Here is a 15,363-nt window from a genome sequence, read left to right as displayed (position 1 = left end):
TGTTTTAGTTTATAATATGGGATCAGAAATTGTTTGCTGTCATTTGTATTCTATATTTTTCAGCCAGTCACATGGCTAAACTGTTTGTGATAAATAGCTCCAGCTGCTTTTCAATTAAAAGGACATTTAAGTTAAGTCTCTTCAGGGACCAGTAAAAAAAGAAGTATGTTTTACTTATTTGTCCTGTTACTGCTACTTCCAGATGGCCTCATCAACATCCGCTGCTATGGAGATATTCCATTGCAATAAAGATTAAATAGCTGTGCTGAATGGCCATTCTCTGAAGGTTCGGGACTCCGGCATTTCTGGTAAATGCCATATGAAATGTGGTAAATGTGACTGTTTATACTATGCTTCAAAATGTCCTTCAAGAGTTTTGTGTTCAGCAGTTCACTCGATACATTTTCCACATAATTAATTATGCTTGTGCCATGTATGCAACAGTGTCATAATCATGCATCATTCACCTCTCATAAATTGAGGAGGGTAAACATGATATTTAGCATGTAACTTGGCATTCTTTGAATGCGTGAATGGGAGCTTCTGTCTGGAGAATGATTAGCATTAAAATTTCAAGAAAGGCTATCTAACCTTTAAGAGAAGATGTCAAATTGTGCATTATTATTATTATTATTATTATTATTATTATTATTATTATTATTATTATTATTATTTAATTTTTAGACAGCTCTTCTCCAAATAGGTCTCAGGGCGGTTTACAACATCAACAGTTAAAACACAATAAAATCCCCATAAAAACCACAACTAACATCAACAACAAGTTACATCTTTAAACCGCTCCTGCGGAGTGGATTAAATAAAACGCTAAGGGCTGTTGGGGAGGAGTTAGGTCGGGCCCTGTCCGGGATAAAAACTCAGAGGGCCCAATCAGGAGCCGCTTTGCGGCTCTTGATTGGGCCCTCCGACTGTCCATCCAGGGCCAAGCTGCCAATGGGGAGCCACCGCAACCGCCGGCCACTCACTTCAGGCCACACCGCTGCCTACCACGCCCGGGACCAGGCCGCCCTGCCACCCACCGCACCCAGCAACGTTGCCTCACCGCTGCAGCCGCGACACAGTGCTTGCCGGCCCCGCACCCGCGCCCGTCCCGCCGCCGCCTCCTCAAGCCGCACCGACTTCCCTGAGGCCTCGCCACCGCCCCGCACAGCCACCAGCGCCCTGCACTGCCACCCAACACGGCTGCCGCTGTAACACCTTGGGAGCCGGCCCCATGACCATGCCCGTGGTGCCGCCACCTTTTACATCCACACCCACTGACCTCAGACCTTGGCGCTGGCCCGCGCAGCCAGCAGCGGCCTGCACCACCACACACCGCCGCAGCAACGCTCCCTATGCCGTCGCTGCTGCCTGACCCGGCTGTGCCCAGCACACCTCGCCGGCCGCACAATGCTGCGGCCTCACAGGATTTCAAGAAGACCAGAACATCGGCACAATGAAGGCCCACAAACATCCTCCGCGGCCATGGAGGGACCCGCTGAGCCGGTAAGCTACCCTACCACACTCTATGTCCCAGCTAGCGCCCGCTGTATTTATCCCACAGCGGGCTTATTTCCTAGTATAACATATAAGCGGCGGTGGTCACAATTCTGATCTTAGTTACCCAACTTCCCCCCAAGTTCAGCCTGGTGGGGAGAATAATATTCAGAAATGGGTGGCACCCATACAATAGATCTAACAATGTTCTCGATGTTAGAGATCTCAATATTGGAGGGGATCCTCTGATGGATTAGTGGGAGAGCTGCCCTGGCCTCAACCATATGCCTGGTGGAAGAGCTCCGTCTTACAGGCCCTGCGGAAGGCTGGTAGATCCCGCAGGGCCCTTCGTTCTTCTGGGAGCTCATTCCACCAGGTTGGGGCCAGGACTGAAAAGGCCCTGGCCCGGGTCAAGGACCATGTGATGGACCCTTAAGGGAGGTCATCAGAACTCTTTTTAACCTTGTGACTTGATGCATCCTACTACCTAATACATAATGGTACATTTTATCCTCCCCATCTTGCTGGTTTTGATACCTGTGTTCTTTCTAACTTTGATGCTTAGTTCTGCTCGTTCCTATGCTGTCAGTCACCTTTATCCATGGGGACTTCAACTTTGATAATCCTGCTGATTCCTCAGACTCTTATTTTATTCCCCATGCCACCTCCTTTGATCTCCGTTTCACATTTCACAGCTGCTACTCACCATTCAGGGCATGTTTTCACTAAAACCTGTTCATACTGACTTCTGCCTTAAGCTACTGCCTCCGTTTTCCATCCTTGGTAGCACTGCTGAAAATCATGCAGCTTTATTTCAAGGAAAGGACTAACAAAACTACTAGAAATGTTCAGCATATAACCCACCCCTTACTCTCGTTTCCATCTTCATCTCCGATACCATATTCTGGTTCTGTTCCTTCTTTTCTAGTCAGTTTCTTCTTTTGTTTGCCTTGTAATTACCCCCCAAAACTGTAAAATATGCTTTCTGATTCTGCAAGAGAAATCCATGCAAAGAGGCCAAATCATCTTCCATGCACAACTGCACATCACACATAACTTTATTTCAGTCAGGAATTGAAGTGTGATTGAGGCTCAGAGACTGAAAAGTACCCAGTTCAATTTGCATCTCTATTAGTATCTCAAACATTGACTAGAAGTTCCCTCTCAACTCCAACCTGCTCCATTTTACAGTAGAAGAATAATTATGTATACCATAGGGCTAGTTGCATGAATTCAGATAGTATACATAAATCACAACACACATCCTAAAAAGCTACATACATTTACGTTCAACTGCATTGAGTTACATAACTAGTAGAGACCCAACTCGTGGGAGATACAGGCACAACTAGACACTCTGCCATATAGCTTTGTGGGTAAATGTGCTGGACAGGATGTTCTCTATCTCCTAACTATCAAACAAACAACCACTGCAAAGGCCTGAGTGAAGTTGACAGTTGCAGCTATATTGAGTCAGTTTTCAGAAGGCTGATGGAACACTGAGGGAGGGGCAGGCAGTCAAGGGTTAACAGGTGACTCTTGGGAGGCACAGCAGAAATATAGTTAAGGTCTGACTCTGGGAAAGGGCAGATGCATTGTAAAAACAGCCTTTCTCAACGGTGAAGCCCACTAAGATTAGATTGCTTATAAATGAGGAACCGCTTACATGAGGGACCACTTACCTACTTATGCCCCCTATAGAGCACTTCACTATGTGGGTGCCAACTTACTGGAGATCCGTGGCCTGGGGGAAGTTCGTCTGGCCTCTACCCAGGCCAGGGCCTTTTCAGTCTGGTTCACCAGTCTGCATCCTTAAGGAACCATAAACCTCACCTTGCAACCCACAATTTCCCATCTGTTGAAAAACTAAGGTGACTAGATTGTCCCACTTTTGGAGGAACATCTGGGGGCACCTGGCAAATTGTACTTATGTTGAAAGTAAAAATATATATATATTACAATATTATTTTTGCGTTCTATGAAAATTTTTGTTGCTCGGTATAGACCCAATTTTTTATCTAGAACCCCCCCCCCCCCCGGTCAATGGTGTCCTGCTTTACCAATGTTAAAATCTGGTCACCTTATGAAAAACACATCACAGCCTTTTTGACTTTGTTGGCTTTACAGCAACCATTGTGAAGACTTAGACCAGGGGTGGTCAAACTGCAGCCCTCCAGATGTCCATGGACTACAATTCCCATTCGCTGGCAGGGGCTCATAGGAATTGTAGTCCATGGACATCTGGAGGGCCGGTTTGACTACCCCTGACTTAGACATATGGTGTTTCCTTTGATGGATAAAGATGTCGTTCCTGGATTGGCAACACCTGCCATAACCCCAAACCAAAACTCCACATCCGACTTTGAGATAATTTAGCATGAATGGGCATAGCTAGCACATTAAAAAACAAAAACAAACATGTGTCTTTGCGCAAGCTAGCATAGCTGTCCCATTAAGTATTTTATCAGATAAATTGTGCACTGATGTTTCCACCGTGGTTTTCTTCCTGTTGACAGTATACTTCATCTGAGCTGGGGTTGCACATCCTTGTACAAAAGATGATGAAGAAGCGGAATTGCTAGAATTATTGTTCTCAAAATATTGTTCTGTTCTATTGCATTGGAACTGTATTGTTCATCTGAAAGCTCTGAGAGGTCACCAAAGGATACCTTCCTTGTAGAATCCTGGTCTTTTAAACACCCATGAATAAACCCTGTTGTGTTCATAATCCATTTTGTTCCACTAGAATTTTAAAAAAAATTAAGTTCTTTTAGTTGCTCCTTAAAAGCCTTAACTAGTTGTGTTATTTTCTGGTCTAAATTTCTTTCAGATTGTTCTTTAACTCCCCTCCTTTGACAGAACCTATTTTTAAAATAAAAATTGATGCTAAACCTTTCTTCCATCCCTATCTCATTGTACTCATTATCTCATTGTAGTCTGAGAGGATTTTTCTCTCAGACAAATCTGATACTGGAAGGCAGCTAGATGGAGAAGTGATTTCAATGATTTTTCAGTTATAAAATTTAGTGCAAATAACCTATGTGCTCTGGTTTTGTTTAAAAACAGATACCCCCAGAACCACTTTTTCTTTACACACAACGAAGGGGACACGTTACCCATCTTCTTTCCACTACCAGCACCAACAAGCCATTTGGCAAGCCATTTGGCAAGGGGGATCTTGAGTAAGGCTGTCGTATATATCACACTTCTTACTCACTGATGTTTCAGAATCCCCAAGCACAAGCTGGGAACGCTGGGCTATTACTTATATCCTTTATAAATTGTGGACTCCTGCCTACCTGCTGGTTGTCTGTACTAGTGTTCTCTGCCTTAAAGAGTCTCAAAGCAACTTACAGTCAGTTTTCCCTCTTCCCACCACAGACATCCTGTGAGGTGAGGTGGAGAGAGCTCTGAGAGAACTATGACTAGGTCAAGGTCACTCAGTTGGCAGCATGTGGAAGAGTGGGAAATGAAACTCAGTTCTCCAGATTAGAGGCCACTATTCTTAACCTCTACACCAGTGGTTTGCAACCTTTCTAAGGCTGCGGACTGGTGGGGGGGGGAAGACCCGGCGTTTGTGCCATGTGCGGCCGCAAACATGCATGCGCGGCACTTCCACACATGTGCAAAACTGCCTTGCATGCACGTTTGCGCCGGCGGCCCTGCTTCCCTCTCCCCCCCCACAAAAAGAAGCTTGCCAGGCCGCAAGCTAATCGGCCGCCTTGGTGGCCGATTTGCTTGCGGCCTGGTAAATTTCTCACTGCGGGGGGGCGGGGAGCGGGAGCTATGGCCCGGTGCCGGGGCCTTCATGGCCCGGCACCGGGCCGTAGCTGGGTGGTTGGGGACCACTGCTCTACATTACATTCCTCTTTGTTCCCAGGAAGGCACATATTAGGGAGGGGGTGATAGACTATCTCTTGTCTCTCTATATCTTTGTCTTTCTCTACACAGAGCAGGTGGGCTGGCTGAATGTAGCTGATGGGGAAGGGAGCATGTATCTTCTTCTCTCTGCTCTTCAGCCAGCCCTTTGACTCCAGAGTAAATAACTCCATGCTTGTAATCAGAACACTTTCCAAAAACCAGGACAATTATGTGGTGATTTCTGTATAGAGTGTTTCCACTTTCTGATAATCAGAATAATCCTATCTGGCAGATAGATACGCTAACTGTTCTGTATGGATAAAATAATGACTCAGAATGTAAATCCTATGAAAAGTCAGGGAGTGGGACATGTCTCATTTCTGATTACCTTCTTTTTGGGCACCAGAATCTTGTTGGTTACATCAGAAAGATAGCAATATTATCTTTTTTTTTTAAAGTTTCCTACAAATGATACCAAGGTCAATGGAAAACCTACAAAGCCCAGGAAAATAGCAATAGTAATTATGCTTGCAATAGAAATGTAAACCTCCCTAGCCCCTCAACCTTTGTGCTCTGTCTTAGACCCATTATGCATGTGCCAGAATGTCTGTGCTGGCGGCGGCAGGACATTGAGGAAAATCCCCGATTAAGCATGCCACCACTGCCAACACGGGTGTGTCCTGGCCCAGGCCCTTGGAAGACCCATGTTAATGAAATGCGGGTTCTTCTGGAGTCCTGGGACTCCAGATGGCACAGGCAAGGGCCAGCCTGACTGAGTCCCATGTATAATTGGAAGCCTGGCTCCTCCCCCGAGCAACACCTCTCATGGAGACGACAGGGGCGACCCCTGCCCCCACCATGGTTGGAGAACAGCAAGCTGCTCCCCACCATCCTGCAGTGGGGCCCCCCTGCCCCCAATCCAACCCCCAGCCATTGCTGCCACTTACCAGTGCTCTTGGTGCTTCTGGCCCCGTGTTGTGTGCATGAGGCTATTGTGCCAGCACAGCTGGTGGAGCTCCACCCCCGTGTGTACACGGGGGACAGCAGGGCTTTTGGCCTCGCTGCAACGGCACGGCACGGCACAGTGTAGCTGCCGTCGTGCATAATGTGTCTTAGGCTGCAGCTTCATCCGCAAATGCTTGTGATGGATCCAATTGATAGAAATATTTAAAGCCCTCTTTTTAAAAACCATGCACAACCCACTATTTCTGCATACAGTATTTCTGACTTCATGACTGTGATGACTTTTGAGTGACACTTGTTTAAAGTGCCAGAAGGAATCAGGATATGGCTGCTTTGCTTGATTATGCCACAAGTTCACTGACTATTATTTGACTTTACCTTTATTCTGCTATTGTCATTCACTACCAGTCATCTTTTGCCCTCCAAGATGTAGCAGTTAGGATAGTTATGTTTTTACACTTTATGGGCATATAGCAGGCCTTTAATAAATACAAAAGAACAAAAAACAAAGCCTACTGCAAAGTACAAATTATTATGGAACTAGTAATTAAGCCCGCTGTAAAATTAATACAGCAGGCGCTAGCTGTTCTCAACTGCCCTGGCAGCGGTAGCTGGGTGGCTGGGAAGGGCTCCTGCCGGCCACAGGCTGAAGCCATTCGGGAGCGCGATCCCCGGCCCTTGGGAAGGGTTTTAGGCTGGGGGGGGGAGGAGAAAGCCCTTCCCAGGGGCCGGGCAGAGTGACACCTGGCTCTGCGAGCCAGCGGTCATTCTCCCCAATCCCTGGGAAGAGCTTAAGGCTGGGGGGGGGGGGGGGGAGAAAGCTCTTCCCAGGGGCTGGGAGAGTGACAGCTGGCTCTGTAAGCCAGTGGTCGTCCTCCCCGGTCCCTGGGAAGCGCTTAAGGCTTGGGAGGTGGCAGTAGCCTTTCCCCTCCAGCCCCGCACCGGCAAAGGCTTCCCTGGGGCCGGGGATGGCGCTGGGCGGCCCTGCGAGCCGGCCTGCGCCGTCCCTGGGCCCGGAGAAGCCTTTTTCTCCCCCCCCTATCGGCAGAGGCTTCTGTGGGGCCGGGGAGGGCGCTGGGCGGCTCTGCGAGCTGCCCAGCACCCTCCCCGGGCCCGCAGAAGCCTTTTTGCTTCCGCAGTCGGGGGACGGGGAGCCACAGGTCTACCTTCCCTCTCAGCGGCCAGCAGAGAAATGGCCACCGTGAGGGGAAGGTTTGCCCTCGTGGGGGATGGGGCATCTCAGCCTTGCAGCCCACCTAGCCTTGAGATTGATGTCATTTCAGGATGAGAGCTGAGGAACTATTTAAGGGCTACTTTGATGGCAGGCGTGAACACAGCCGTGCACAGTGATTTCTGCCTTGCTGACACCTCTCTCGTTTGACTCCTGAAATTTCTGACCAGACTGATTCTTGGGATGCCCTTGCTTTACAGCTTTAGACTCCTGGATTTTGACTCTGGTCTCCCAGTGGCTCCTGGTGAAATCTGACACCACCAGACTGCAGCCTGAGCCAGCACACTATCAGGGATCTCAAGACAATTTACCTTACTTCCTCCACCTGATCTGTGATACAACAATCTTGTGATACGTATCAGTCTGAATATGGCACTTGAACCTAGGTCTCCCTGGTTCTAGCCCAACATTTTAAACTATACACCACACTGGCTCTCTGGGTACCTGAATACACTGTTGTCACTATTCCCTATTCTTCTTTTCCCATATGCCCTACACATACATGTACCCTCTTCTTGTGACCATCCTTTAGCCACATATCTGATCCTTATCCCTTGATGACTCACATACTGTTTCTCAGTACACATCCTGTACTCCTTCTGTAGTGAAGAGAGGCAATTCCCTTTGCTTACGATCCCATGCTTCCTGAAGCATAAGTGAGTTCATAATATCATTTTCTTTTAGATCTTTTGATCCTAGAATTTCCATGGCTTTTGAAATGGAAATACAACAAATTATATCTCCAGTGGCATTATTCGCCTTTATGTAATCCATGAATACCCAAATACTTCTTTCATCCTCCACTTTCTCATTCTTTAAAATGCAAAAACTTCTTCCTCGCCCAGATAAGAAAGATTTACAGATTGATTTGTTGCTGCAGGCACTAAAACAGAAAACACTCTTTTTCCTGCTGTGTACTATAGCCCACTAGTCTTAAAATCTCTCTAGGCATTAAGAGTGGGTGTAATCTTTGCACAGGGAACATGGATCAACTACGGTCCAATCCAGTTTCATTTATGAGGGAATCAATTTCCCAGCATATACATGGTTCAATAAAAATGCAAAAACAATGTTCTAGGTTCAGGAAGTTATTCCATCAGCAAACATATTCAGCGTTCTGGATGATAGTTCAGTGCAACGTAGTTGTGCTTTTCATACTTGGAAAATTAGTTGCGAAAATCCAGAAATTAGAGCAAGTGCTTAAAAAGAATATTAATAAAATATTTTAGCAGAAATAAGTTTTAAAAAATCCAATTGAGTATGTTAGAACTGAAGAGAGTCAGGAAAAAATCCCTGAAATTTATTAAAACAAGATGAAAAGTGTCTACAACACCTAAAGCTGTAATCCAAAAACCTTATTTCTTCAGAACACTAAGCTACTATCTGTAAAAGAGGAGTCCCAGAAGGTACAATTATGACCCTAAAGAATTCAATAGGTTTCACAGGAGATCCGCAAGGGCACTACTTTATTCCTTTTGGAGTGAAGGTTCTAAGTTTAATAATTACTGAAAAAGAGCTCTTGCACAACACAATCCAAAATCTGTCATGTAATATGATAATGGGTTTGGGAGGAAGACTTGATAGTAAGCAAAGAGACTGGGTGTCAAAGCAAGTTATAGTATTTTTTTAAAAAGCTCCTTACACCATATTAAAAACGTATTGTGTTGTGTGGGTTTTTTTGTTTATTTCCTCCCCAGAAACTAAAGCTCCCATTATATTGACCTTTGGAGGTCCCAATTCAACTTGCACTAAGTTTTCCATTCATAGCAAACAGATATCCAGAATGTAAGGAACACCTTATTTACATAATTTAGAACTACTGGTGTTTGTAAAAATTAACAGGATTTCAACCAAGGAGAAAGCATGAATTAGACACACTAGTTTTGCTATACAAATAACATTTTATAAACTCTTGCTTGAAGATCTTAAGAGACACAGACCAATACTGCATTAACTCATCAAACTTATGATTGATTAGATAAACATAAATGAGAATGTTCCAACTACAGACACACACACACACATAAAAGACATGTAGAACAATTACTTGGATAAAAAAGATACAACACACAGAGGCAGTGTTGGCTACAATACACATTTATTTCTGTGCATGTTTTCTTCTTTTATCGTAGATTCACTATTGCATCTGAGCATGTACAGTATCAGAAGAAACACTATTTTAGAGGAAAGGTGCACCCAGCTGGCTACCTCATATACTGTACTATGAACCAATTTCACATTCTAGGCAACACAACGGCTTTTTTCTTTTATTAAATGCTTGTCAATCCAGTGTCACAGTCCTATTAATCGGAACATTTAGTCTGTTCATCTTCTGTTTAAAACATGTTTTTATTTTGCAGTTTTGTCCCAATTTCAAAATATGTGCATCCAAATAACTTTAAAGAAGCTTACAATCATAATGGGGAGAAATGAAGGGTGCATGCAAAACTGGAACATATAATAAATGAAAGAAAGCAACTGTTAAAGAAGGAAAATGTGACTTAATAGCATGACTGAGACCAGCTCTTTAAAAATTATACCGGCTTTGTACATCTGTCAAATAAGGAAAATACACACATACCACAGACTCACAAACACACCTCTCAATTTGATCTATTTCACAAAACGTTTTCTCTTTTCTTAGCCCCTCCCACTCTACACAAACAAACTAGCTTGACAGTTCATCATATATCCAAGTTCAGAACTTACTTTTGGTTTGCAGTTTTCTGACTTTCCCACAACCTATTCTATCGACTAAAACTGGAGGGAGCATTTGTATTTCATATTTGAAAGAGAAGCATCTTAACAGTAGTTAAATATAAAATAGGCATTTATAAACAGAAATATTTTTGATAACCTGGGAAAAGCCTTGAATATCTAATGTCCAAATAGATTACCCCACTGTACTTACCCAAGCTCTACAGACATGGGAAAGAGCTCAGTGATTATTAAAAAGTAGTGCATTTTTTAAAATCACGATGGCCACAAAAATCCCATCATTCAGATGTGCACATTTCCAAGTTGTATGTATCAATGCATTTTGTAGTCAAGTGATAATAGGGGCCTGAATGTATTAATCAAAACTTTCTATGAAATTAATTTTATTTGGGGCGTGATCTAAAACCACGTTGGTTGAATCATCTATTCCCAGTGTCTTCCAAGTGAAAGTTTATATTTCAGATCAGCTTTTATGTGCCTGCACGCATCTTCAGATACAGAGAAACAAGATATCCCCAACGATTACAATACTTGTATGTAACTCTTCCAAATTAAAATTTAAGTCCCCTATATCTCAATTTCATTGCTAACTGGTCATTACAGTGAGAATGGATATTTACATTTAACATGTACAAGATATTTTTGCAGTGAACAAATAAGGATTATTGACTTGCTTCAAGCTTTGCTGTATGAATCATCATCATTACTACCAGCTATCATATTTCCCACAGTATGCTGCTTTTTTGCCTTCTACCTGTAAGTGAAAGCCAACAGCAAATGGAAATGGGTCTCCAAAACATCAAATATGCATATTCAGTGTGTAGTGTTGTTTTATGTATATGGTTTCCCTGTTTTATCCCATGAATCAAAGAATCTGTATAGGAATGCGGAGGGAGGGGGTAGGGGGGAGAAGGGAATTCACATGCCTTGAGCATTCTTTGACTCAAACAACAGAACAGGAATGGTTCTATGGGCTCAGAGTCATGCAAGTATATCAAACGGCTTACAATTACATTGCTTGACTTCAGAAAGTAGTCACTTAAGATGGAATGCCCCTAAACTGATAGACTGAGTGAAATTCTTGTAAACTTCCTCCTTCCTAAGCAAAACCATTGGCAGTCATATTGCTATGATGATGTAGTACATACTGCTCAAACATGCTACTACTGTTAACTTAATCACTATAATTTGCTTGCCAATAGCAGTGTGAATAGGTGCCAAATGGAAACAAGTATGGATAAAACACAAATGCACAAAGATGAAATCATAGCAATTGCTACTGCACAGCTCAGGACATAAAGATGTTACTTAACTGATAACAAAAATTCAACTGATATATTTCAAATCATTATTTTCTGTTTTATAAAAGGGAAGAATTACATAATTTAACTCCTGACACTTATTAAGGGCAAGAGGATTTTTAAAAATTTCCTTCAGACATTCATAGGTCATATTTGCAAAAGAATTACAAGTCTGGAATTTCAATAAAAATCTCAACACTAATCGCTTTTGTTTTCCTTGTCCTGTCTGATATTTTCTGTAAGATTTAGATCAAGTAACATGTCAGAAGCATACTAGATAAACTCAATTTTGAATGACAAACTTAAGCTTTCTTACCATTATCAACTGTATACATCTACATGGCCAAACACTCTCTTGCAGAATCTGTGGGGACTGGAGTAACACAATCAGAGTGTGTGAGAAATCAGACACTGTCTCAGTGTTTTGCATGTGAGAAAAAAAAATCTGGAACAATTTTGCACATTGTTTAGAAATACTCACAGCTTCAGAACCAAGAAACCTTCACAAATGACTGCATTATTCAGCAACCTAAAGCACTCGAACCAAACACCCCCTTTATAATGTCAGATGCATAAAAGTACCAGTACAATTCCAAGGGTTTTGTCTTGGGTGGGACTATGCAAATTACCTCACCAAAGATATGCCACTTCTTCTAGTCAATACAGGCTGGTTTATTAACAAGGTGCAAATAAACCCTTAATGAAGAGCTAATATTGATTACTAATTTTCAGCTAAATCAGAATGGGGGCACAAAGTACCTTCTGTGCTGTAAACATCATGAATTCTTCACATAATTGGAAGCTGAAAGGCCTAAGGAACAGGGTGCAAACACTTCTTATACATAAGGATGGCTGAGCTCAAGTCTTCCAAAGAGAAATTTGGAATAGTTCGGCATTTGGCATACGTCCGCTCCACTGTAGTCAAGCACAGTCAAGGGAACATTATTTATAAAAGCATACTTTACTTTTGCTTTAAAACACAATGGCCTAATAAAAGCATGCAGCACTAGTTTTCTGCGGCAATATGGTATAATTACTTAATTACCAGTGTTAACATGACTTGGTGAGTGCTGTACAAGCAAAAGGGATTGTAAAATCACCTCTGATTGTACTCTATAAATAAGGCTCATACAGTACGTCTCCCTCCTCACCACAATTCACAATTTCAAAACAGCAATTGTGTAGACTTAAATTACCCTGAAAAAAGCAGCATTTACTAATAGCCTTTTATTCTTTTCAATTTTTTCCCCATCTTCTTTTTCAGTAGTTTACAATCTGGAAGCCCAGAGAGCCTTTTGTTTCCCAGCTTGCTGTGGCCAGACTCATCATCAGCTCTGGCTCTTCACAGTTCGCCTGGATATCTGTAACACTCCACACCACAAAGGAAAAGTTCTATGCTTATAAAAATATATGTCAGGGCTACTACCCGGTATTTGTGATTATAGGGGCCAGAACAGCAGCAATCACCGGTTTTCCTGTATACATTCTTCATGGAGGGAATCCTTTTTTGATTCGGAGTATCCTTTCAGCCTAGCTCAACAGAGTGAGATAAGAGAATGTTGTTTTTCTTCCCATACTAATCTTTAGTGCAGCATGAGTGGAAGGGGGATTTCTCTCATAATTTTGACAATGCCTGGCTGGCAAATGCCTGGCAGATGGACTGAAAGGTGCTCCCTGCCTCCTTCTTCTATGGCTGTGTGCTCAAGAGCCTTTAAAAATAAATCCAAAGCAGCCCTTGGTGGATTCAGGCATACCGTGGCATTTCACATTGCTCACAGCGATTCAGTGCTGGGTGGTTCAAAAAAGTACAGCTATCACAATTCCATGGAGCTCCTTCAAAGTCTTCATCCCTTGGCTGTGATCGCACAGTTTGCTTGGAACTGCTCTGATGATCTGAAGAGAATGATATTTTAGAAATCTACCTTTAAATACACACCACAGGAATAACAATAAAGTTGATAATGATAACACTGAAAGTTTAACATCTGAAAATGTACTCCTCCACTTGCTATCTCTGTCTCTAGGGAATGCCAAGGTTCCCCGGCCACCCAGATTATAGATAATATCTTGGGAAACAGCCGTATGCTATTACATGCACTTGTCTGTGTGTAATTGTAACTGATTTTACATTATTTCAAGTGTTTTAAAGCTTCAGATTAGATACTGTGTCAGAATATGTCTGGGGTACCAGATAGTTGCTAGATTGGACTCCCATACCACTCTGAAACTAGGTTGAAGATTAATACATTTACTGCTTCTTAACTTGGTCTGAGCGACTGTAATAAAGTTAGACTCATTTACTGCTTCCAGCATTTCAGTGAGCTGAAACACAGTAGCTTCTGAAATAATATCTGAGGTAGTATTGCAGGAGTTATACACTGGAATCACTGAAACATAGTAGGAAACCACAGATATCAAGAGCAGCCCAAGAAGCACTACTAACAAAGAAAAAGATATCAACCACTATGATAAAGCAGGCTATTTTCACATAGGCTTTACAGATTTAAAAAAACATGCAACCCCCTCCCACTGGATTGTGTCCATCTAGGTCTCATACTTTTGGTATTGTTTCCAATTTTTGTAATCCTAGTCCTATTGCATTGTCTCCTGCTGTTTGATTGCAGTGTTTTACACTGTGTAATCATCCTTGAATCTTGGTAAAGAGGAGGGGTATAAAGTGCATAAAATAAACAAGCCATCTTGAATTCAAGCACTCAAGGAATTCAACTTAGGGTGAAAATCTAATGTAATATGTAATATATTTGGTGTCCAGACACTTGGTAGGCTTTGCACAATAGCTAAATATAGTCGGAATCACAGGATAAGAGCTTCCAATACTCTTTCAACTGCTTTCCAGCAGTTTTGAATTTTAGCTAAAGATATTGAGAAATAATACGTTTAATGCCCCTTCAAATACTTTCTTTCTTATTTCTTCTCAAAATCTTTACAGAGGTTTTCTCCATTAGCTGGTATTTTGAGACTGTGAGTGACATGAATGTTCCAAATATGGACATACATTCAATGATCACAGAAGGCCAAACTATACAATATCATACACTCAGCACAAAGTATAAAATGTATGATTTTTATTCCCCTAAGTTCACTAGAAGACAGACTTCTGATAATTACATGTCATTAATGAATAAGCTGTGTCATTTTTCTGATGGACATAGGAGAGCTCTTTACCACTGAATCTGTCTCAACCCTAGGGCCACAGTGTGAAGTATTTAGGTAATCTGTAACTTCCCCGAGATTTGAACAAACCAACCCTAGAAAATGTAAAGTGAAAAATAAAAACTGTTGGATTAACTGACTCTTGGCTTCATCACAGATTAACTGGAACTGGCCACTCAGGCTCCTGCTCAGGCAATTAATTATTGCTCTGGGGCTCTGTCAGTCTCTTAATTCCTCACTGCTGCTGGAAGAGTGCCCAATCTGCTTAAATGGGTAAAAGCCACACTAAAAAGTAAGGTGGGAGAGACAGATGAACTAGAATAGCATCACTTGCACAGCTGCCTTAGTTCTGTTCTTTTCTCCCCAGTGGACAAAAATCACAAAAAGGAAAGGGCAGGAAGCTCCTAAATAAAAACCAGTGAGGTGGAGGGACAAGGTTGCTAAACTGCAAGAATCTACACCACTAAGCCAAAAATCACCTTGCACAACCTAAGGAAAGCTAAGCATAAAAGTAGATGGAATCCATCTCTTCAATTGCATAACAAGATAGAAACACAAAAAGGACCAACCCAGAATGTAAAAAAGAACACATGTTACTTTCCCTAGCATTTTATCATTGTA

The 15,363-nt window shown here is 42.5% G+C and overlaps 2 protein-coding genes across 8 annotated transcripts in view; both read right to left on the bottom strand.

Moving 5' to 3' along the window:
• The window catches only part of TASL (TLR adaptor interacting with endolysosomal SLC15A4), an 80,850-nt gene extending 74,066 nt beyond the window's left edge, over window positions 1-6,784 (bottom strand). The window contains exon 1 of the mRNA XM_077342987.1: window positions 6,303-6,784. Within this exon, the coding sequence (XP_077199102.1) occupies window positions 6,303-6,459 (157 nt within the window). The 5' untranslated portion in view covers window positions 6,460-6,784. The remainder of the gene's footprint in view (window positions 1-6,302) is intronic.
• Window positions 6,785-9,630: 2,846 nt separating this feature from the next.
• TAB3 (TGF-beta activated kinase 1 (MAP3K7) binding protein 3) overlaps window positions 9,631-15,363 on the bottom strand; it is a 36,001-nt gene continuing 30,268 nt past the window's right edge. For all 7 annotated transcript variants that reach the window (XM_077342947.1, XM_077342945.1, XM_077342946.1 and 4 more), the window contains one exon: window positions 9,631-13,461. In XM_077342947.1, coding sequence (XP_077199062.1) covers window positions 13,313-13,461 — 149 coding nt within the window. In that variant the 3' untranslated portion in view covers window positions 9,631-13,312. The remainder of the gene's footprint in view (window positions 13,462-15,363) is intronic.

The sequence above is a fragment of the Paroedura picta genome, chromosome 6, assembly GCF_049243985.1.
Source record: "Paroedura picta isolate Pp20150507F chromosome 6, Ppicta_v3.0, whole genome shotgun sequence".
NCBI lineage: Eukaryota > Metazoa > Chordata > Lepidosauria > Squamata > Gekkonidae > Paroedura > Paroedura picta.
The sequence above is the reverse complement of the archived record's forward strand: the minus strand, read 5'-3'. Positions and strand labels throughout refer to the sequence as shown.